At 34.2% G+C, this 25244-nt stretch overlaps 1 protein-coding gene across 2 annotated transcripts in view; it reads right to left on the minus strand.

Annotated features, from left to right (window-relative positions):
• WDR7 (WD repeat domain 7) overlaps positions 1-25244 on the minus strand; it is a 351427-nt gene that overhangs the window by 305917 nt on the left and 20266 nt on the right. For both annotated transcript variants that reach the window (XM_065889408.1, XM_065889409.1), the window contains exons 7-12: positions 23814-23959; positions 23355-23457; positions 21120-21261; positions 20631-20879; positions 19493-19713; positions 1301-1496 (exon numbers count right to left, since the gene is read on the minus strand). In XM_065889408.1, the coding sequence (XP_065745480.1) occupies positions 1301-1496; positions 19493-19713; positions 20631-20879; positions 21120-21261; positions 23355-23457; positions 23814-23959 (1057 nt within the window). The remainder of the gene's footprint in view (positions 1-1300; positions 1497-19492; positions 19714-20630; positions 20880-21119; positions 21262-23354; positions 23458-23813; positions 23960-25244) is intronic.

The following is a 25244-nucleotide window of genomic DNA, read 5'->3' on the forward strand; positions in this document are numbered from 1 at the left end:
TGCCCTGACCCTCACATTGTTCAAGGGTCAACTGTATTTAGTTTGTAGGGTGGACCAAACCAGCAAACATGAAACAGTGCTGCTCAGCAGACAGGATAAAACAAAAAGAAACACAAAAGTAAGATACAAAATTATACATGTAATATGACAGCAATTCTGTTTTTAAAAATGCACAGAAATGAGACTAAAGGGAAATATGCCAAAATTCACCACTGAGTAATGGGATTTGAGTTCATCTTTCTTTTCTAACACTTTTGTGCTTTCAAAATTTGACAAAAAAAGTAAGAAACTCTTTTACAATCAGATGAGAAAAAGAAATGTTAAACACAAAAGCAAAGAAGTTTGACATTCTTCAAGAACGCTTCCTCTTGTCAAAATTGCCTACGTAGTACCAGATAAAACCAGGACTATAAATGAAAGATAGCTGAAGATTATGGCTACTTGCTCCAAAAAGACCTAGGAACACTCCCTCCTGCACCACAGCACAAGCAAAAAAATATATATACTCTGATTTCAAAAAGGACTATTTAAAAACAAAAATGAAAAAAGCTTCATGAAGAAAAAAACAGTAGAAATATTATATAGCACAATTAGGAATGTAAAGAAAGGTTTTAATCACTGATAGATGATGACTCAGGACAGTAAAACTAGAATAAGCTGTGTTTTTAAAAGCCCAAACTAATAAACATTTAGTTACATACTTTAAAATTTCTCAGGGAAAACCAAAAGATTCTGTGTATAAATCTTATATATCATGGCCTATACCTTTAAGCTAAACATTACTTGTTCTGTATTATGCCACATACATAAAATTTCTGAACCTTGAAATTTTAAATGTTCTCCCTAGAACTTAAAACTCATTTCAATTATCTCCTTCTATTAACGGCCCTGTATGGTTTTTCTGCTTTTCAAATAGAAGATAATTTTATCTTTTTCCACTGTCTCTGAACTTGAGACAAAAATGGTTCCTTGATCTTACAATTTGCCTCATGAATTATATAGAAATCACTTACTTGTCTGGTGTCTGCATGCCTGTCCTAATCTGTATACTGTCATCAACCACATTCCTCTAAAGATCAGTGAACTACTCTACAAGTGTTCCAGATAGTACAACAAATAAGAGGACATCTAAATATTTCTTTGTTGATAATGGTAAGAACACTTATAAAAAGCAGTGGTGAGAAATAAAAGTAGCAAGCTTTTGACATCTCAGGGGTTTTTTCCTCATATAAAAGATTTTTCATTTAGGAAGTCAAATATACACATTTAATTTTCTAGTCTCTCTCAACATTCTTCTTACCGGTATCCATTTGCCAGACATACACGGAGCCGTCTGAACATCCCACTACTAGGTAATCGTCAGAAGGCCTCCACTTGATTACTTGAATGGGGAAAAGATGACGAGATGCCAGCATAATGCATTTTTTCTCTCGCAAACTTAGAAGTCCTACCGAGTGGTCACTGGCTACGGAGCAGATGCAGTGCTGCACTCTTGCCTGAAAAGAAGAATAAATCTTAATTACACTTAGATTAAATTCAGAAGAAAATGGATCTTGTCCTCAAATCAAAATTAATTATACATTCACTGCTACTGAAAACACTAACCATGATATTAGGATGTGTTGACAATTTTCTTCTTTTATATTATACATAAAACGCCTAGTTCAATCATCACAACACTTTGAAAAATACTAAATTAACACTAGATTAAAGAAGAGAAAGACGCCTAGGAAAATCTGCTGTCCAAATTTGAAGATGACCTTACTAAAAATAATTGCTATATATGAACAGGCAAAGCTGGAAAAAAATTGATCTGTTATTATGTGTTCCCTTTCCACTGTCTGAACTTCCCTTTGCTAGCAGCTAGAGCTGCTTTCTGCAGTGCTTCTTTCTGTTTGTGACTCTATCATTTAGACCCATGCTCTTCCCTGCTCCTTTGCTCAGAAACAATACCCTCAAGGTCCCTCTGCCACAATCATTTCTTAAGAGCCACTGATAGTTTGTATTACCTGTAGATGTGTTTCACAGCTTCTGTCTCTAATGCCAGCAGGCACACCACCTCAGCTAACATACAAGAGCCCAATAAACATCCTGCTCTGTACTTCCTGCTCATCTCTAGTTTGCGCCCTTTCATTCCTTTTTAGAACAAGATGGAATATAATAGAAATAATCAAAGATGGTAAAGATTTTCACTAGCATCAGAGAACTGACTCCATAACCTAGAAAATTAAAAATTAACGTCTTTATAGGTTTGGAAGACAATTTACAAGCAGCTTAAAACTTTGTAGTGATTTATTAGACTGTGCTTCCGGTTCACACTGAGGTGAAACCATATGAAAACAGCCATCTGAAGCTCCGTATTGTGTAAATTGTGGCTATTTACTGAGGATGAGGCCCACGGCACCACATACATATCATCCCTTCTGTGGGATCCAGAGGAGAAACTTCTCAAACGTCACCCAGCTGGGCTTTGCCTAAGCAGACATTTTTTAGCTAAAGAATGATATATCTCCCTGATTGGTCCATCTCAATGGGAAATGTTGACAGGTATCAGATGAAAAAGAGTGGGGCGGGGTGGGGGGTGCGTGTGTGTGTGACCACATGTGCATGGGAAACACGTTACAGTTGTTTTTGTCCATAGAACTTCTAAGAAACTTTAACTTGCTAACATGAATATAATTTCATTTGACCATCATAATCTTTTTTTTTGTAACATCTTTATTGGCATATAATTGCTTTACAATGGTGTGTTAGTTGCTGCTGTATAACAAAGTGTATCAGCTACATATACATATATCCCCATATCTCCTCCCTCTTGCGTCTCCCTCCCACCCTCCCTATCCCACCCCTGTTCTATGCGGCTGCTTCCCACTAGCTATCTATGTTACACTTGGTAGTGTATGTATGTCGATGCTACTCTCTCACTTCGTCCCAGCTTACCCTTCCCCCTCTCCGTGTCCTCAAGTCCATTCTCTACATCTGCATCTTTATTCCTGTCTAGGGCAGGACAGGAATAAAGACCATCATAATCTTATAAGACGTAGTTTTTGAGGAACAGACTTTGGGGAAAGCTGTTACAATGGATTCCTTCAATGTTTTGGATACTAAGAAACTTAGGACTGAATTTTCTATCCATGACAGTGGGGTGTGTGGGCATACATTTCTGAATGTGGACTCTAGGTGGTCTCGTCTACTTTTTCTTTCATTTTCTCTTCACCATGATTTAGCTTTATTTTTAACTAACTGAATAATGTTTATTTTTGTAAACAACCTAAAATCAATTTTTGAATGAGGCAGAGCATTAATTTTAAAAAAGAGAGTCAGATTTAACTATTTACTTTGTTCTTAAATTCAGGTGTTTTAATCTTTGGTTCTGTTAGCTTTACTTGTACGTTTTCTTTCATAATGATTTAAAAACTATAATCAGCATAGTAGGTATTTATTAATTTTAAAAGTTAAGAGAACTAAGTTCAGGAAGATCATGTTATAAACTTTTACTAAAACAACATATAGAATTTTCTTAAGCATTTGTTAAGCTTATTTATTTCATGCTCCCTGATAAGCATTCAATGGAAACACAAAACATGATTTCTTTCTTTAAAAAGACATTAAGGACTGAGGAGTAGCTGACTATGGCATGCAAAACTTTGCTTTTTAATTAAGCAATAAGTCAAAATAAAGTGGCAAACTACAAAAATATCATTTAAATATAGGCAATGTTAGAATAAAACGTGGCAGAAATATAACATGATGCCTTTATTTTCAGTTATTATACTTCACACCACATAAAATACTTTTGAGTGGGCTTCTCTGGTGGCGCAGTGGTTAAGAATCCGCCTGCCAATACAGGGGACATGGGTTCAAGCCCTGGTCCGGGAAGATCCCACATGCTGTGGAGCAACTAAGCCCATGCCATGCGCCACAACTACTGAGGCTACACTCTAGAGCCTGAGAGCCACAACTACTGAGCCCGCATGCCACAACTACTGAAGCCCGCATGCCACAACTACTGAAGCCCGCATGCCACAACTACTGAAGCCCACACGCCTAGAGCTCGTGCTCCACAAAAAGAGAAGCCACTGCAATGAGAAGCCTGCACACCTCTACGAAGAGTAGCCCACGCTCACTGCAACTAGAGAAAGCCTGTGTGCAGCAACAAAGACCCAACACAGCCAAAAATAAATAAGTATTAAAATAAATAAAAATATTTTTGAGTTTCACCAGATGTACGTTGCTAAGCAAAGATAACAGACAGTCTAATACAATGGAGGCTTTGCATTTCTACAGATAATCATTAATACTGACTTTGTATTTATCATATATATCCATCACTCAATATACAAAAAAGGATGATTGCTACGTTAATGGTTAACTATTTTCTATTTTCCAACACGAGTCTGCTAAAAAATGGTCATTTTATTTATTTTTCTCATCAGAGAAATAAATCTAATAGTAATCTTTTTCTCTGTGTATGAGTCACTAAAAAGAATGAGTCCTAAACGGCATTTCTTTTCATCTATTCACATCTTTTAATCAGGCACTGATCTGCCACAGTACTCACTCCTGTCACTACTTTTGATTCTGCTACTATGACTCACAAGCTCTCCGAAATCTTTAAAATGAGTTAATCCTTAATTAATGTGGTAGACCTAACTAGCCAACTTGCCAGTCCCCAAGTTGACAATCATTTCATTAATGTTCACATAATTCTTGTCATTCCTTTTCATAGAGAAAACGAGGCATGAGTCAGGGTGAAGTTTGTTTTTAAAAGGTGATTTTTTACCAATCTTCTTTACTATGTTTGGTGTTTTTCAAATTATGTTCTGCTGGTAGATCTCAACACCTGAGGTGACAACAAAACTACTGAGAAGCACTGACCCACGCATTCTCTCTCTGCCAAATACCTCATACTGCAGTTTATAACCTACCAGAGAGAGGACTGCAGACTTAAGCAAACAAAAAAGGCTTCCCTATTCCCACGAGGAACTTGACCTCCGGCATCAACTCCTCATAAGTTTCGCCATCAGAACTTTCACCCTTGCCATTTATATGCAGGTGGATAATTTTTTAAAATTCAAGAAAATGCAATCCAACCTCATAAAAAGATTTAAAAGCTCTACTTCATGTTATCTCTCTTATTAGTAAAAACAAAGAACATACAAAGCTAATATTAAATAATATTATAGGGTGTATCTTAAACAGTAGATTATGGGATGTAATTTTCTGAAGGAAAAGATGACTGAATTCCAAAAATTCTAGCTTTTCAGTCCCACGTGATGCGTTCTCTTCTAACATATATATCTACATCAATATCTTTTAAAGAATAGTTCTGTTCTTCATTCGTATAGTGCAATAATGATGAAAACTGACAAATGACATGCCTCATCCACAAAAAAATGTTTGGCCCAAACAAAAATGTTATACCTTCCATGTAAATGAAAATAAGCATCTGAAGAGTTAAGTCTAGCTTTACTGTAATGAACAACAGTCTGGAAATAGCCAAAATAATCAAGACTGAAAACAAACAAAAAAAATCAATATTACTAAGTCCAAGAAGGCACAGTTATTAGAGGTACTTAACTCACAAGAAAAGATGGTTCTCTGATTTTTAAATATGGATTTAAATAAATCTAATTTTTCTTCTTTCAAGAAACTGCTAGTCCAACTCGTGTGAAGAAAACTGGCCTAGAGTAAAATGGCCCAATACAGTAAATCCTCATTAATTTTGATTCCCCTAATTAATTCTGAGTTGATGGTTACCTTCACAGGCTCTGTGAAAACAAATTAATGGTATAAACAAAGCAAATGTCTAGCTTATTTAAATGTAAAAGGGAAAAAGACCATTCTCAAGCACCACTTTGGTATTAATTTTAATTCACACAATGAACAGAGTAATGATAAATAATTCTCAGCTACCTGTTAAATGAAAGCACTTAAAAGATTTGCTGAAATACAATTAACTTGGTTTCTCCTTATCTGCGCTCAAAACTATTGAAGAAGCACTTCTTAAAGAATATTAGATAACACCAATCTCTCTTTGATTTAGATGCAGCTTCCTCACAAATGAGTTGAATTAGCATAATTCTTTTATTATTAAATTCTAGACATCTTGGTTACTGAACACTTACTTCACCCACAATAACTGATTCTATAATTTGATTAATTCCATTCTACTTCGCTTTATTCCATCTTAACCTGAAAAAGTTACCTAAACATGACTTAACATCAAGGATTTTTTATAAGACATTTAAATTGTGTAATTAGAATAATAATACAAGAAATAAAAAATGTGAACCTCATATCTTTAACTAAACTATCTGAAAAGTATTTATGTTCCAAACTTGTTCAATCACACACTTATTCATTTAAAAAACTCTCTAATATATTCTCACTATATGTATATTTATACATTGTATATGTACTTTGTGCCAATATATCACGTACATTGTAAAACATGCACAGAATATATACTTTAAAAGGATGACTCAGTTTAAATAAACAAATTTAAGATAAAATGAAATATTTTCTTAAATGTCTTGCTAATGTTAATAACTTTATATTAGCATTAGCCAATACCTCAAAGCACTGTATCTTTAGAAAGTTTTCACTGTTAACAATAGTAGATGTAAACACATATTTTATATAATCATGAATTTTGTGGCTGCCTTCTTGCCAGATTGATCAAATGATCATTGTTTGAACCTCGTTACGTGGTTAATGAAAAGATATTTCATTTTCATCGGAAAGACTTCCATCAATATTTTCTCTGCCCATTTTGTGATGGTTAGGTTAAGACCTATACAGTGTAATCTGCAACTCTCCGAAGCAAACATATTTTCATTGGAAGCACACCTGGTGAGGGCACTGAGGTCGCCCTCCTGGAGGTGGCAGGCCCACTTTTGGCCCAGGTGATATGTGCCCATCTGATGTATGAAGCAAGTGAGGCACCAAAGTCCTTCCATCTAGTAAACATTCATAAGCTCAATTTGTTAAGGTTTAAAAAAAAAGAAAGAAGAGCTTTAATATTTTATTCCCATGCCCCAGTTAACTGTCTCACAGATTCCACTTTAACACCCACTGCTATCAACTGACTTAAAGAGTGTAACATACATATACCATTAAAAAAATTTTTTTTTGTTATGGAACAGAACTTGTACAGCATGGATTGAGCATCTGATCAACTTGGTCAGTACTTTACAGGTGAAAATTATTCAAAATCATGTTCCAAACACTGTATTAGTTCTTCCCTAGAAGGAAAATGCACCAATGTTATCAAAAGGTAATTAAAAGCAGGAGAAACAAAAAGCAACAGAATATTTAACCATATTTAATATTTACTTTGATTTGGTAAAAAAATTAATTGGGGCAGGGAAAGTGAGGAAGATACCAGATCAAAACAAATACACTCCAAGACCAATTATTATTTTTCAAGCAATTCTGATCCTCAACCAAGTAAGCACTCACTGAATTTGCCAGTAAATAATCCTCACGGTACATTAGTGCTGAGCAGGGGAATGCCACAAGCTATCACAAGATCTGACAGTCAGAATGTACCACCTAGGTCATCCAGCCTGACCTTACACATTTTACAAGACTTCATTTTAAACCATTCCCAGAAACCTCTTATGTAACCTGTTCCTAAGCATTTGCCATGAATTACAGAAACTAGAGACAGCTAGTTTATCCCACACACTAGCTCTCTGGGGAGATGATTCTGCTTTCCAACAGTTCTCAGTGTAAATTATATACATGTGTGTGTGTGTGTGTATATATATATATATATATATATATATATATATATATATATAATTTTCTACTTTTGCCAATTTGTTTCCTAAACTAAATTATTCCTTTCTTCATATTATTCCAGGAGCAATCTCCTGCCCAAAACAATGTTTCTCTTTGAATATTCTCTAAATCTATGAACACTAACTATTGTCTCTCCTTTTAAATATGCCCATCATTAGACAAGCTATAAATGACCAGCTTCTTTCACTCATAAATCAATCCTACTATTCTTTTAATCATTATTTCCTGACTTCTCAGAACTCCTTCTCTGGAACATAAATATGCAGTTAAGATGCATCATTTATCACTTTTAAATATTCTACCTGAAGGGGAAAAAAGAGCCTACAAATGTTAATGCCGTGTCCACACTTTCACAAAACTAGATTAAAAAAAATTTTTTTTTTCAGAAATCCATAGCTCATCCTTCTTTTAAAAAGAAGGGGGTGGGGTGGGGTAGACAGCTGTTTCTTTAATAGCTATTTTAGAAAATAAGACCATGTGGTCCAACCAAAGCACTTACTAACCATCTATTAGGATAGTTATGTTCTACATAAAAATAAGACTTTTAGGGACCAGTTTTAATATCTTCGTCCATTCACTACATACAAAAGACAACAGTGAAGAAACAGCGGGCTAGTCAGGGCTCCATCTTTCTTCAACTGCTTCCTTCTTAATAAAGCAGCAAATAAATATGAAGAATTTAGTGTAAGATTAAGAAGACATTACCTATCAAAGAAAATTTTATTTAATAAATGATGTTGAGATAATCCGTTACTTTAGGGAAGAACAGATGATTTTTATCCTTTCCTCACCCCACATGCATAAATAAATTTCAGACAGATTAAAGTATTTGATGTTTGTTTTAATCCAGCCATTGCTTTTTAATCAAATTTCACCAAATTTCTGGGGGGGCGGGTAAGATCCCAGTATTCAAAAATATGAAAGAAGCTAAATAGGAAAAAGATAAATTAGTTTACATAGGAATGTAAATTATCTGTAGGTTAAAAAATCAAAATAAATAATAAACCAGAAGAAAATTTCAACAACAATAATAGAAAGCACATAAGCTTAATATTTCAATTAAGTTAAGCACTCATACAGGCACTAATATCCCCAACAGAAACAAATGAGCAAAGGACAATCTATGTCTCAAATGAAAAAAACAAACAAACTCACTAAAATCCTCATAGAAAAACTTCATTACCTCTAGTAATCAAAGAAATGCAAATTCGAACAATAAAATACTCTTTCCACCTATCAATTTAGCCAAAGACTGTAGAAATTATATAATACGAAACAACCAACGTTTATTGGGTTCTTACTCTGTGCCAGGTATTATTCTAAATACTTGGCAGTAATTCATTGTAGTCTCACAACAACCCTTTGAAGTAGATACTATTATTATTTCCATCTTACAGATGTGGAAACTGAGTCATGGAAGTAAATAAAAACATCTTGTGTTGGCAAGGGACAATGAAATAGGCACTGAGGGTAGAAAATAATTAGGTAATCGATCTCAACAGACTTAAAAATGTTAATAACCTATTACCCCAAAATTCTGAGGTTCTAATCCAAAAAATATTCATGGAATCTACCCAAGGAAATAATCATAAATGAAAACAAGTTTTACAAAGATATTCAATATTATTTACAATAGTTCAAATTGGGACCAATCTACACATCCAAAGGAGGAGAATTGCTAAGTAAATATTGTATGCTCACATAATGTAATGTTATATAACTACTAAAAATTACTTTCATGAATAAGAATAACTTGAGAAAGTATTTGTTAAAATATTAAATGAAGATGCAATGTGCATAGATAACTATACAATATAATCACAAGTGCATAGTAAGTGAATTTTACAAGGCTAGAGGAAAAAATATCAAAATGTTAACTGTGTTTCTCTTTTATGTAGAAGGATAACAGGTGACCTTTTACCTTCTTAGCTACCTGTTTTCAAAAAATTTTAACTGTGAATATGTTAAATTTATAAAATTGCAGTTAAATCTTACATCATACTCTTAAAAGCAAGTAATGTGTGACAAGTAAAAGAAGGTGAAAGGGGGCTAAAACTAAGAAAGTCCAAACCTAAATAATCAAAGATGAAAAACTAAAACATAAATTACCGAAGAACTGAGCCATGCACAATTCTCTAAAGAAAAATTTGAAATACAGGAATTGAAAAGAATGGCTGTGTTTTGTTCTACAAATTGAAAGATACTAAATAAATTAGGCATTTAAAATTAAGTATGTATCAAAACCATATTTACTTATGTAAATCAGTAATAAAATATATATAGTCAAAGTTGGAGAAATGCAACTATTTTTAAATACACAATTACACCTAGTAGGAGGTGGTATGCTTGGTGGTCAAGTTCAGGCCCTCAGGTTGGACTATTTAGGATCAAATTCCAGCTCTGCCACTTGCTAACTGTGTGACTTGAGCAAGTTACTTAACCTCTCTGAGCCTCACCTCTCTGTACAATGAGGTTAACAGCAATTACTAGGCATCACAGAAGCACTGGGTGAATTAAATGAAATATATGTAAAGAAATCAGCACAGTGACTAATATATCATGCATACAAAAGATGATGGTAGTTAGTATTCTCTTTACCATTATTAGTATTATGTCATTACGTACCATAAATTCTACTTTTTATATTGTAGTTGTATCATTTTCTGAGGGAGTTGCCAACGTTTAGGTATTCACCAGGAAATACGAAGACATTCATAATTTTTCTATTAGGTTAGTTTCCCCTTTTCAATGTTTTCTTCTCATATTAATAGCTCTGCTTTAATTTAATCTGAATAGTTCCACCTACATGATCATTACCATCACTCACGTATTACCTTAAAATCACATTAATGAAGTTTTTAGCACTTTTAACAATTTGAGTCAATAAAAGCTCTCAATCCAACAACTCAGTGACTACCTTCCACTGTTCCCTGAATATTTCCTCACACATCTTTTTCCATTGAATTTACTTGATAATTTTTTACTTCATGCCTTTAAAACATCAAAGTGCTTTCTTTAATTTCAATTACATATTTATGGCTTTTACAGACTGAGATAGTCACATCTGCAGACTCTGAAGATAGTCTAAGGTTTTTTAAGGAACTCAAAAGTGCTACCCTTTTACCCTCTCCCCACAGCAGTCAGCTGTCCCCAGTTATTGTCCACCCCACACCCAAACCTCGGCTGCATACGTTCAGGGACTAACATCTTCCATCACAAAGGGCCTCACTTCTCAGCATGCACTGAATTACGACTCCCAGTGGCTGCTGGTCCCACACTTCTACTTCTAGCTCCTACTTTGAACTTGAATGGCCCCATCCATCTGACCTAGTAACTCTCAATCTGCCTGCTTGGCTTCAACCTATTTATTCCGCTCATACCAGTATCCTTACAAGAAATAAACACTGAATTTACAATACCTCTGACATAACTATGGAATATCTTTTTTTCCTTTCTCATGGAAACAAACAGGTTGATACTGTTCCCATTTTTCTAACCGGAGATTTTCTAACTGAAAGAGTCTGTGTATCTTTCCTAGAGATGAATCACTAGAATATATATTCTAAAAATACCTCTTTGTTTACAAAGGATGCTGGATTGCTTTTCAAGTCTACGTCAAAGAACACAAGGGAAACCTAACCCCCACTATTATACACCCAGCTCTTGAAGGCACCTGGAAAATGGTCGGCACTCAGATATATATTGCATCTAATTGAACAGTCTCCTTAAAAAGTCATTCATTTTTTTCTAACAATTTCTGCCACCTTAAAATAAATTTTAACTCATTTTAAAATTGCTTTATGATTAAGTTACTGAAGAAAAATTGTCTTTGCTCTGTGTCATACTAACTCTCTTCAACCACTGAGTCAATTTAATCAACCACTTCATTTACAATGCTTAGCACCAAATCATTTCTATTACTAAAAATAAATTTCATACCCAATGTAATCTTCTTTGCTACCAAGAATATGACTAAAGATCTTAGGAAACCTCTCCAAACAGAGGACTATCTAAGTTTCTGTGGAGTGGGGGAGGGATAAATTAGGGGTTTGGGATTAACATATACACACTATTATATATAAAATAAACAACAAGGACCTACTCTATAGCACAGGGAGCTATACTCAATATCTTGTAATAACCTATAATGGAAAAGAATCTGAAAAGAATATATACATACATATATGTATATGTATGTGTGTTTGTATATATATCTACATATATACATTAAAAAAAACTGGGGACTTCCCTGGTGGTGCAGTGGTTAAGAATCCGCCTGCCAAAGCAGAAGACACAGGCTCGAGCCCTGGTTGGGGAAGATCCCACATGCCGCGGAGCAACTTAGCCCGTGCGCCGCAACTACCGAGCCTGCGCTCTAGAGCCCATGAGCCACGACTACTGAAGCCCGCGCACCTAGAGCCCGTGCTCCGCAACAAGAGAAGCCACCGCAATGAGAAGCCTGTGCACCGCAATGAAGAGTAGCCCCTGCTCACCGCAACTAGAGAAAGCCCACACGCAGCAACGAAGACCCAATGCAGCCAAATAAATAAATTTATTAGAAAAAAAAAAAAACGGAGTCACTTTGCTATACACCTAAAACTAATACAACACTGTAAATCAACTATACTTCAATAAACCAACCTCATAAGGCAAAAAAAAAGGTAATAAATAAATGAATTTCTAAAATGTCTGACACAATATTAGCACAGCCAGAATAGGGACCAATCTGTCTCATTACGGTTGAAGGGATCCTCACTGACAGTCTCTTGGTATATTATTGATTCTCTTAGCTTCCTACACGAGAGACAGGGTGTACTATGATATTTGAATATTTAGACACTATCCATAATAGGAAAAATTAATTTTTTATCTTGAATAAAATATGACAGTAGTAAAAATTCGGAAAACATGCAGCAATCAGAATGGATAACCAATACAGCCTTGGTGTATTAAAGCATTCGTGCTTTCAAAATGAGAATGAGTGCTATACGCTTATACATACTCTTCATACAGCTACTTATAAGTCTAGAAAGTTACCTACATTTGAAAGATTATAAACAGGATGATGAAGAATTATGAAGGTAAATAGGTGGTACAAACCTATTCCTAAGCTTCTGAAGGACTATTTGGTAATATGTATTCAAAAGACTTTAAAAATTAATATGCCCTTTTATAAAGCAATTTCACATTTAAGAATTTACCCTAAGAATCATTCCAGATGTGCACAATTATTTAGTTATCTTAATTCTCAACCCCCACTGTTGATAAGAGAAAAAAAAATTAGAAAGTAAAATTCTGACATTTCTGAATAAAATTAAATAAATGACAGACTATCATTAAAAATGTTGGAATACACTTAGACCAACTTTAGAAATATCTGTATTTTCCATAACAATGTGTTATGGAATTTTTTAAAATAAAAATTAATTTCAAAAAGATGATGCTGAATATATAAAACATATGAAAGTAGTCTCAAAATCTAAGAGAATTAAGTGTTATGGGAAAAAAGAATATTACAGAACATTATGTACACTGTGATATATTTTAGAAAAAGATTACTTCTGCTTTCTGCTTTTGTTTCCTTTACATCACCAAAGTTTACCCTGGCTTCAGAGACTATGCCATAATTCTAGACATTGCTTTTTAAATGTAACATCCAATTAAACTGGTAACACAAGTCCAAATTCAAAAAGGTAAGACAAGAGCTAATTCAGGCAGAAGCTTAGGTACTTTTTCAGAAAGAAAGGATAATATATTAAAAAGAAAACCTAATTTGTTAATTGTTCTTACCGGCAGCGAACATTATGCACTAACGAACATATAGTCACATATACCATACATACTATCGTATCGGCCGCAAGAGCTAGGAATTTAACATTGTCAGGTGAAGGAACAAACAGGTTAGGTGCCTGATATTCCCATTTTCACAAACCCATGCTGCCCCCTTCTGGAAAATTTTGGAGGCATGTGACAATACAAGTTTAATAAGGTATAATGAAAAGGGATCATTTTTAACTAATCTATTAGAGAACTTAGGCTATATGTTCACACTGAGAAACATATATATTATATATCCTTCAAACTTTATTTTGAAACATTTTCAAAAAATTCTGTTCTGAATAAAATTCTAGCAGCAGCAAAAAGTTGTGATAATCTAATCATCCATGCCAATGGGAGAGGGAAGTAATATTAGATATATATTTACTAAAAGTAAATAAAACACAACACTTTAAAAAGTCACATTTTTTGTTCCCTTCAGTACTCATTCCCGTCACTCTCAAAAGCAAACAGAATCTGAATTTGGTATTTATCTTTCCAATTCAATTTTAATAATTTTACTACCAGCAGCCTTAAAAATATCTGCCCTCCCTTTCAGCTGCTCTCTTCCTCAGACTCCACAGGCATTGGGCACACTCTTTTGGCCTCCCCTAGCCTAGAGCTCAGATTTTGGAAATTCACCCAAGCCTACCTCTGACAGCTATTCAAATCTGGAAATCATTCTATCTCTAACCTCTCAGTGTTGCTTAAATGTCTCAGTTATTAGAATAAGATTAAACTAAAATGCTATAATTCTGAAGTATTAAAACATAGTATAGGGATTTCCCTGGTGACACAGTGGTTAAGACTCTGCACTCCCAATGCAGGAGGCCTGGGTTCAATCCCTGGTCAGGGAACTAGATCCCACACGCATATCACAGCTAAGAGTTTGCATGCCAACTAAGGAGCCCACGAGCCACAACTAAGGAGGCTGAGAGCCACAAGTAAGGAGCCCACCTGCCGCAACTAAGCCCAGCACAACCAAACAAATAAATAAATATTTTTAAAACTAGTATAAGATATAGAGAACAAACTAGTGGTTACCAGTGGGCAGGGGGACAGAGGGGCAATATAGGAGTGAGGGAGTGGAAGGTACAAACTATCGAGTGTTAAGATAGGCTTAAGCATATATTGTACAACAAGGGGAATATAGCCAATAATTTGTAGTGACTGTAAATGGAAAGAAACCTTTAAAAACTGTATAAAAATTTAAAAATTTTTAAAAAACAGTATAGAAAGTCTCTGTAGGATTATAAAATATTGCACTCAGGATGAAGGGAATGACGTAGCTGGAGAACAAGAGGGAAAAAGAGACTTGCTTTTTATTGATAACCTTTAATACCTTTTGCATTTTATATACCTATTTATAAAATATTTTAAGACATTACAGTAAATAATATTCCAAGTGCAGATGAAAACAGTAAGGCACTTAAAATTTTAACAAGCCTGTTTTTAAAAAGAATTTTCTAAAAAGTCTTCTATATGAGTATTTGAAGTGGCAGTCTTATTTAATAATAATATGAAGGTTTCATTTTAAATTTGAATTCTATTAAAACTGCCTAAGAACCACCACATCTGAATAGCAATATATAAGATCAAAACCACTCTTTTAAAAGCAATAAGCACAACTTGGAATGACAAACAAAAATGGCACAGAACTCTCTTTTATATTTATAGTATATATATTGTATTGCTATATAATATTCAAATACTATTTTAGTAGATAGTTTCATTTCTGTTTCCTTTCATATATATTTCATATATATATATAGTACACATACCTTTCATACCTATATACATTATATGTATATATTTCTTTCATAGGTATGGATAGTACATTTTGTTTTCTTAAGAAACCAAACCACACAAAAAAATAAAAAGCCACCTCAAACTTAATTTTTTCCTCTACATTCCATAATCTTAAGGAGAAAGAAATAGAGACAGCACATAGCCTAATAATAGAGATCTCAAAACTGCAAGTTCTACCACCCCTCATGAAGTCAATATACAGTTAGTCAAATCTCACAGGATTTTTTGAGAGTTTACCAAAGCTCTTTGTTTCTCTGAGTACCTATGATATGCCCCTGCCCTTATCCACCAAAGCATTTGGTTAGGATCTCTCCTTTACCATTTATAGTCAGCCTTGTAACAGGCTTACTTAAATACTTGCCTGACTCTCCTCCTAAAATATAAGTTTATATTTCTTGGAACAATGAAATGCATTACTTGGCAGATAGTAATACTGCCAAAAAAAACTTGCAGAATTTTTGTCAATAACTCTTTGGCACTATACAATCCTGAATTACTTCAATATTTCCTATCTCAAAGGATATTTTCAGGAAACTTTTAAATTTTTTTACTGTATTTTAATTCTTTAAAATAATCTGTATCATATGAAAGTTAAATCTCAGTTAACTAGACTATTCAGGGAATCAAACTCAATTTCAAAGCACTTTGACTAAATGGAGCTTTACTATTTGGGAAAAAATAAATAAAATTCCTCTAAAAAATGAAAAACAAAAACCTTCAATGTACAATAAACATAAAATCTATTCAGTGCAGGTACTCTACATAACACTATAGGAAATGTTTATCATCTATGAACATGTCAAAATTTTTAAATAATTAAAACTCCCATTAATAAAAGAATAGAGAAAGTTTATTAACAGTAAAGTGTATAGAACCACTGAGTCTGGCACTAAAGTAATACTAATCTATAGCAAGAATTTGGAAAGATTTCAGGTAAAAAAATGCTAAAAGAGCACAAAAATGAAGGAGCGGGGAAAGAAAGGATGACAAAGAAACACCTAGACAGTAGACAAGTAAGATGTACATGTGTGTGGAGTTGTGAAAGGGCGTATAGTCTGTCCTCAAAGCTCATCTCCAGCCGCAGCATCCTTTCTACCCAGCAGGCAGGATTTCATTTTTCATTCACTGTCTACCAAAGCCAGGAGACAATGATTTTGCTCAGTTTTAACAACTTCCTATATTTTGGTAAACATGAAATGACCACAAATTAAGAAAGAAAAATTCATCATAATTGTACATTCTTAATTACAATTTAAGTCATTTTTAAAATGCAACCAACATTTCTCTGTTTTAGAACATCTTTCCCTGGGGTAAAAAAAAAAATTGCAAGAAATCAAAACTCAACTTCTTTCCCAATCTACCTAAGATAAAAACCAAAACCCTATTCTAATCAAAAAAGCAGATGACAAACTTTTCAGTATTTATCTTTAATCATACAGTTGGTAAATATTTATAATCTTCCAACTACCAGATCAATTTAAAGTAAAAGTTTTTTTTGCTAAAAGAAAATGACATTGGATCAATTTATGAGGACAATTCTAGTATTAAAATCAGCATATGATGTTGTTAACTCTAATCTCAGCAAAATAGTCATCTGCTAAACATTTAGCAAATATCAAATTCTTAGCTTTTTATTAATCAGTTAGGCTCTTTGATTTTCAAACATATTAGCTGCTGGACCTAAAACTACCAGCTAAATGAATAGCTTAATAACTAGGCAGGCATTATTTACTGTCAAATTATCACAAAGCTAAAAGCAAATTTATCTTCATCAGTACTTTTGAAAGTTAATTAAAAACAAGAAAATTCTACTGTTAAGCCTATAATGAGTAAATTATTTTCCAAGTACCAGGCTTCCTTGTCTGTGTCTCTCTTCTTCGTATTTCCCAGGCAACTAGCACCTCTGGTGAGCACCTAGTCTAGTAAGGAGACCATTCTCTATTTAGTTGCATGTATGTCTATTAGGTAGCTTTTACTCACTACAGATTCTTTCTTTCTTTTTTTTTTTTTTTTTTTTGCGGTATGCGGGCCTCTCACTGTTGTGGCCTCTCCCGTTGCGGAGCACAGGCTCTGGACGCACAGGCTCTGGATGCACAGGCTCAACGGCCATGGCTCACAGGCCCAGCCACTCCGCGGCATGTGGGATCTTCCCGGACCGGGGCACGAACCCGTGCTCCCTGCATCGGCAGGCGGACTCCCAACCATCTGCGCCACCAGGGAAGCCCACTACAGATTATTTCTAAATGCAGTTGATCAAAAAAATTTTATTATATTAAATACCCACTTGAAATATTTTAAAAAGAAACCAGAAAATGTTCTCATATAAATATGTAAGCTAAAAAATATATTAATGTAGTTCAAAAAGAAAACATGACCTTATGGAAACCACTCAAAAAAACTTTCCTTTTAATACCTGTAATTAAAAAAATACACACACACACACACACACACACACACACACTCTACTTAATTTTCAGTGTTTTATTCTTATGAAAACAAAAACCAGCCAAATTAGAAATGGTTGCACTAAACTGAAATAAAATAATCTAAATTATCAATGTCAGCACCAAAAAATTAGATATTTCCCCAAATTTGCAGTCAGAGATCAAAAAACTCATATTTTAGTATGGGGCATTAAGTACTGTTAAATAAAGTTTAGGGCAGGGGTTCTAACAGTGCTATAACTTAGTATAATGACAATGATATGTATTTCACTAAAATAGACATACAATTGGTTATTTAAATAAATACACAATAATTTTTCTCAGTGATGAAGATTAAAAGAAATGAACAACCAACTGGGAAGCAAGAAAAAGGCAAAAAAATTTTAAAAAGAAGGAAGAGGATAATTAAGTATCTGAATTTTCAAATCTGGCAGGGGAAAAAACGAGAGAGAGAGACACTGGTACTAGAACCTCCTATAACATCACCAGTATCAAGTCAAATGAAATCTAGCACTGGCAGAACATGGCAGATAACACACATGACCAGGAAGATTAAGTAAGTAGAAAGGCCAAGGAAGATTTTCTGAGCTTTGAAATGAGACTCCTTGTGAATACTGGATCAGATACAGAAGTCAAATGCTTTTCATTTCAGTAAAACCATAACTGGTGATGCTGTAGGGATTATGATAAGCATGAAATATGTGTGCAAGAAGACGGTGTGTCTGTGTGTTTGTGTATGTGTGTGCACACACACGTGTGAATGTGTGGGCATAGTGATGATGCCAACAGAAGTGGCTAATCACATGAACAAGTTCATGATTAACAAACAGTAATATAAATTATGGGTCTGTTATTCATCCATCCTAAATTCTCCTAAAATCTCCTATTTCTAAAATTATTAGGCTGTTTATATTTGACATCATGGCCTAACCTACACGCACATCACTAAGAAAGCAATCTGCTTTCACAAAGGTATGTAGAAAATTTTCCAAAATCATTTTCAGTGCCTGTTATACTTTCCCTTGTCACAATAATTGTTTATTTAAACGAACTCCAGGGAATTTCCTGGCAGTCCAGTGGTTAGGACTCAGTGCTTTCACTGCCGGGGCCCAGGTTTGACCCTTGGTTAGGACACTAAGATCCCACAAGCTGCACGGCGCAGCCACAAAAAAATATAAAAATAAACGAACTCTATTTATAAGTAATGAGAAGTATTTTGCTTCAAACTACCAAAGTATACGTTTACTATCTTTTTGCTCAGATGAAGCTGAAAATAATGAGATTAGAGAATGACTTTGGGGATACTTAAAGTACTTTAGAACAAAAAATTGAAACTTCAGTAAACATATTCTAAATTACTACTACATTTCGGGGACAAGCTATTTAGGAGCTAATAACAGGAAAAAAAACTATGTGCATCCTCTACGTCTATGTGCCCGATGGTAATAATTGTAACTTTGTCTAAACATCACATTACCACTGTTTAGTTTTTAAATTAAAAGGATTTTTTAATTGTCACATTTTAAGTTACTCTGGATTTCATTTATATTAAGCCTGATAGCAACACAACTTGACTCTACCACAGTGAAACAATCTTTCGCGATCCAACTTACACTGCAGTTTTCAGGTGGAACCAGAAGCTGAGTAATCTCGCCACCATGGACACAGAAGATGTGTTTCATTTCTCCAGAAAAAATGTCCCAAATTATGACCGAAAAATCCACGCCTCCAGATATCAGATACCTTTGATCATAACGAGCTGAGACCTGATGCGGATACAACAAACACGTGACTTTGTTCCGATGACCACGGAGTGTCCTGTGAGGTGGCCAACCTGTGAACGAGGTTTTGGATTTAGCTATACATTTTATCATCGAAAAGGCTTCTAGTTTCCTAGAACTGCTCTGTAGTTCTAGAAATACAGTAGCTACATACCACATGAGACTACTGAACTCTTGCAGTGTGGCTAGAGTGGATTCATATGTGCTATGAATGTAAAATATACATGAGATTTCAAAGACTTAGCACCGAAAAAATGTAAAATATCTCATTAGTAATTTTTATATTGATTACAAGTTGAAATGAACATAGTTTTGCTGTACTAGGTTAAAGAAAATATATTATTAAAATTAATTTCTCCTGCTTCATTTTTACTTTTCTTAATGTGCCTATTAGAAAATCACCTATATTGTTACATATATAGTTCTACTGGACAGCATTGTTCTAAAAGATTACCAGTATTACTGATAATATGATAATTACTAGTACACTATATAGGTACCCAATAATAAATGGAATTATTAGCACATATCAAAGAGATAAAATTAGATACCTCTTTATTTACAGTCATTACATGGCGTTTATTCCAATAATAGACACTAAGTACAGTTGATCCTTGAACAACAGAGGTTTGAACTACACAGGTCCACTTATACGCAGATTTTTTTCAGTAAGTATTTACTATAGTACTACACAGGGGCAGCTGATTGAATCCAAGGATACAGAGGGCCAACTATAAAGTAACACGCAGATGTTCAACTGTGCAGAGGGTCAGTGCCCCTAACCCCGAGTTGTTCAAGGGTCAACTGGAGGGTACTTTATTAAGTGCACATTAAATTCTCCCAGCTACACTACACACGAACAACTACACGGATTCATTGTATTTGTTAAAAACAAAGAGTGTAGACATTGTCAGGTTCATGGTTACAGAGTTCTCAAAACACTTTAGACACTAGGAGATCTTCAGGATACCTCTGCGGAGCATGTGCTCCCCTTGCAGCAGTTGCACTATGGCTGTCTGCGTGGCAGGTACAATAACGATGCTTCCATCTTCACGGCCACAAACGAGTCGCCCGTGGGCTGGTATGTACACACTTGCGGTCACCTTCAGAGGTTCATTACTATTGGGAATGACACTCAGCTGATCTATAATTCCGGCAGGACAAGGATTCAGTTTATCAAATGCCTCTTGCAAGCTAACAGAAGTTGTCATTTCCAGCTCTGTGGAGGTTTTGTTTGGTACAAAAGAAAAACATTTAGGTATTTTAGAAAAAAACACTAAACATATAAAAATAAATGTGCTTACAGATGATTCAGTAATATACCAAAGAATAACTGTCATCAACTATAATTCTAAGAAGAAAATGACATATGTACATTATGAATTTGCTACACAGTGGCTGGTATTTAGGTTGTTAAATTTAAAAAATTGAGAAATTACTGCAAGTGATTTACTAGTACTTCCTGTACCTTCCTGTTTATCAGGTGTGTCTGATATGTTCCAAATATTCAATCTTCCAGAAGAATCACCCTGAATCAATAATTTGTGGAAGTATTCCTTACATCCATAGAAGAACCGAGTAACAGGAGGACAAATTAGCAACTGTAAAAAAAAAATTTGTTCAAATACCCTTAGCTATCTTTTTAAACAAAATATTCCATACATTAACATTTTTTCAGATTAGGGTGTTAAGTACTTTGCCTCGGTACCAGAGTAAAAAAAAAAAGTGCATTTATAGAATGAGTATTCAATAATATTTTAATTAATTTTGTAGCACTGAAACATATCAACTAATACCCAAATCCAGTACATAGAACACAAATGAAAACTAAATTTATAGTCTTTCTCTAGAATTAATATTTTTATTCTTTTTCTCTGCTTTGTAAAAACCACAATGCAATTATTTGTCTGCTATTAAGCAATTAATACAAAGATATACCCCTCGTTACCAAAAAGAAAATTCTCCACTTAAAAGGTCAAAAGGGGAGAACAGGCTAATCTGAGCTTTCTGCCCATCCCTGATTAGTCTCCAAGAGTAGATGCAAAACTAAACTACCAAGCTTGTACAACTAGAGGATTCTTTTTTTTTTTTATGAGAATATTTTTCAACTAATGGCATGATACTTGATGACATTTACATAATCCACTTGAACCTAGCCTGATTTGCTATAAACTACTAGGAACAAAAACCATTCATTAGGGTGTTGTGTATACTTTCATTTTTAAAACAAATTATTTTTCTGCTTAAGATCCTGTGTCTTCAGTGAGACCACTTATTTGAAAATACTAAATAGTGGTGGACTCCTAAATTTAAAGTTTAGATTATTAATATACTAAAACTGGAGCATTAAAGCACAGAAGCTCATCTTAAAAAGCAGTAAAAAATAGACTTCAGTGTTTAAACATATAGTTAACAAATAATCCGTACTCGGTATCAGTTGTTTCCTAAAAAGCATTATCCTATAGAAATTATATGCATTAAGCATAGTTAATTACTTGATTTAACTTAAAGCTTGAAAATTACTAAAAGTTTTAATTGATAAACAACATGCTTAACTAGGAAAAGCTGCTACAACAGCTGTAATAACCAGTATTTCATATTTCAATGTGTATCTAACACCACACAGTATATATATTTTAATTTAAAATGTTATTGGGGAGCTGATACATAAAGAAACATGGCATGTATTTGTTTTGTTTCGTGTTTTTTTGTGGGTTTTTTTTGGCCGTGCCGAGCAGCTTGCAAGATCTTAGTTCCCTGACCAGGGATTGAACCCAGGCCCCAGCAATGAAAGTGCTGGGACCACCAGGGAAATCCCATCATGTATGTTTTTTATATAAGTCATTATCTCTTGATTTAAATAGAAGTGACTATCTTGTTTGGAGAGCAGTAAGTAGGAGTTTAAGTTAAGAGACTAAAGGACAGGTCATAGAGGATCTTAATTGTACATGGATATATAAATTCTATATATTCAAAATATTCATGTAAAAATTAATTCCCTTCCCTTCGCCATCTCTCCACATAAAGATGGAACAAAATGTTCAGAATGAAAAAGCTGTGGAAACCTAGAACTTGAGTAAAGGAAACTTTATTTCCAAAACCAAAGCTTCTTTCTTAATGCTCAAAGAATAGAGAGTTGAGAACCCAGTACTAAGGGCATTTCAACTTTAAACTGATATTAAGTAGGTTCTTAGAAGTCATAATAAATTTGATTTTTATAGGGAAAAAAATGTCTTTTTTCTTTATTTTTAATGCCTAATGATTTAAATCACTACATGGTTTTGGGGAGATACTGCAATACCTTGTTCAAATAATAATCAGTCAGCATTATTACATAATTGTCTTTGTGCTTCTAAAATTACATCTCTCACTATGTTTATAACTGCATGAGTATAAAATCAATTTATGCCATCAATATGAATTTTATCAAAAAGTCATTGCCACTTTGTAATCAGTATAAGACCATTTTTATTCCTGGAGAAAAGTGACTGCTACATTATAGGCATATTATAAGCAAATCTGAAAACTGTGCTTATAATAACTGACCATGTCAAAATGTTTTAGAGTATCTAACACACAGCCTTGAATTGTACTGAATCTTTCAAATGCTTAGCTACCAAAGACACCAATAAATATAGTTGTAAAAATTTTTCAACATAACTACCAATTATAAATGATACCTGAAGAATTTTACCTCTTTATCTGTTCGATCCAAGAGGCTATGTTGTACCGGAGGAACTAAATTTTCAACTGCTTTCCCCACATCACTGCGGAATGAATCACTAGCTGGAAGGCAACTGAAAATGAGAAAACTACAACATTCAGTAAAAATACTGACATTAAATATTTTATCATACCATATGATGACTTTTTTTGACAACGGACAAAATATGGATATTTTAATCATAGTTAATTTAATATCGGCATGAAAAAATTAAATAATTAATGTTACTAACATACTCTACTTCAAATAAAAACTCCACCTAATTTTTGTGCTTAGAAATTAAACCTCAATTACAAATCTAACTTAAGTTCTCAAGTTTTTTACCTAAATTAAATATTTATACTTTCTACATTTTCATACTTTCAGGTTATACCCCAAATTCAGAAACTTTTGCTTTCAATTAAAGTCCTAACATTATTTATTGAATACCTGGCAGGTAGTTTGTAAATATAACTTTGCCCATTTTCAGTCCAAATGATGACTTTATCTGCCGAGACAAAGTCACCTCCAGTCCACGTCTGTCCATTTTCACTCGGACCTGAGCACAACAGGGAGTAGTCCCCAGCATCAAATACCTACGAGGAATAAGAGATTCGCAATCGTTTTCAAAACCATAAAACAAAATAAGACAATTTAACCATATAAAAACTGGAAACCTCTTTTTGGCAGTAACTGAGAAAGTCATGTTGGTGGGTTGCAATACCATCTACATGTTGTTTTCGTATGCGTTTCCCTGACGATTAATGAAACTGAACACCTTTCTACACATTTACTGGTCACCTGGCTTTCCTCTCTTGTGAAATGTTTTTGTTCGTTTTCCTATTGGGTTGTCGGTGCTTTTCTTCTTGACCTGTAGAAGTTGTTTTTTATCAATAATAGATGAGTCCCTCATCATAGTGTACACCATAGCTATCTTCTCTCACTCTCTGGTTGTCTTTTTTTTTTTAATACATCTTTACTGGAGTATAATTGCTTCACAATACCATGTTAGCTTCTGTTGCACAACAAAGCAAATCAGCCATATACATACACATGTCCCCATATCCCCTCTCTCGTAAGCCTCCCTCCCTGTGCTATGCTGCTGCTTCCCACCAGCCAACTATTTTACATTCCGTAGTGTATATACGTCAATGCTATTTTCACTTCGCCCCAGCTTCACCCTCCCACCCCATGTCATCAAGTCCATTCTCTATGTCTACCTCTTTATTCCTGCCCTGCAACTAGGTTCATCAGTACCACTTTTTTTTTTTTTTAGATTCCATATATATGCATTAGTAAGTCTTTCTGACTTACTTCACTCTGTATGACAGACTCTAGGTCCATCCACCTCACTACAAATAACTCAATTTCATTTCTTTTTATGGCTGAGTAATATTCCATTGTATATATGTGCCACATCTTCTTTATCCATTCATCTGATGATGGACACTTAAGTTGCTTCCATCTCCTGGCTATTGTAAATAGAGCTGCAATGAACATTGTGGTACATGACTCTTTTTGAATTATGGTTCTCCCAGGGTATATGCCCAGCAGTGGGATTGCTGGTCATACTATTTTCCACAGTGGTTGTATCAATTTATATTCCCACCAACAGTGTAGGAGGGTTCCGTTTTCAATACACCCTTTCCAACATTTATTGTTTCTAGCTTTTTTGATAATGGCCATTCTGATCAGTGTGAGGTGATACCTCATTGTAGTTTTGATTTGCATTTCTCTAATAATTAGTGATGTTGAGCATCTTTTCATGTGCCTCTTGGCCATCTGTATGCCTTCCTTGTGAAATGTCTATTCAGGTCTTCTGCCCATTTTTTAACTGGATTGTTTGTTTTTTTGATATTGAGCTCCATGAGCTGTTTGTAT

The sequence above is a fragment of the Phocoena phocoena genome, chromosome 13 (assembly GCF_963924675.1).
Source record: "Phocoena phocoena chromosome 13, mPhoPho1.1, whole genome shotgun sequence".
In the NCBI taxonomy this organism is placed as follows: Eukaryota; Metazoa; Chordata; class Mammalia; order Artiodactyla; family Phocoenidae; genus Phocoena; species Phocoena phocoena.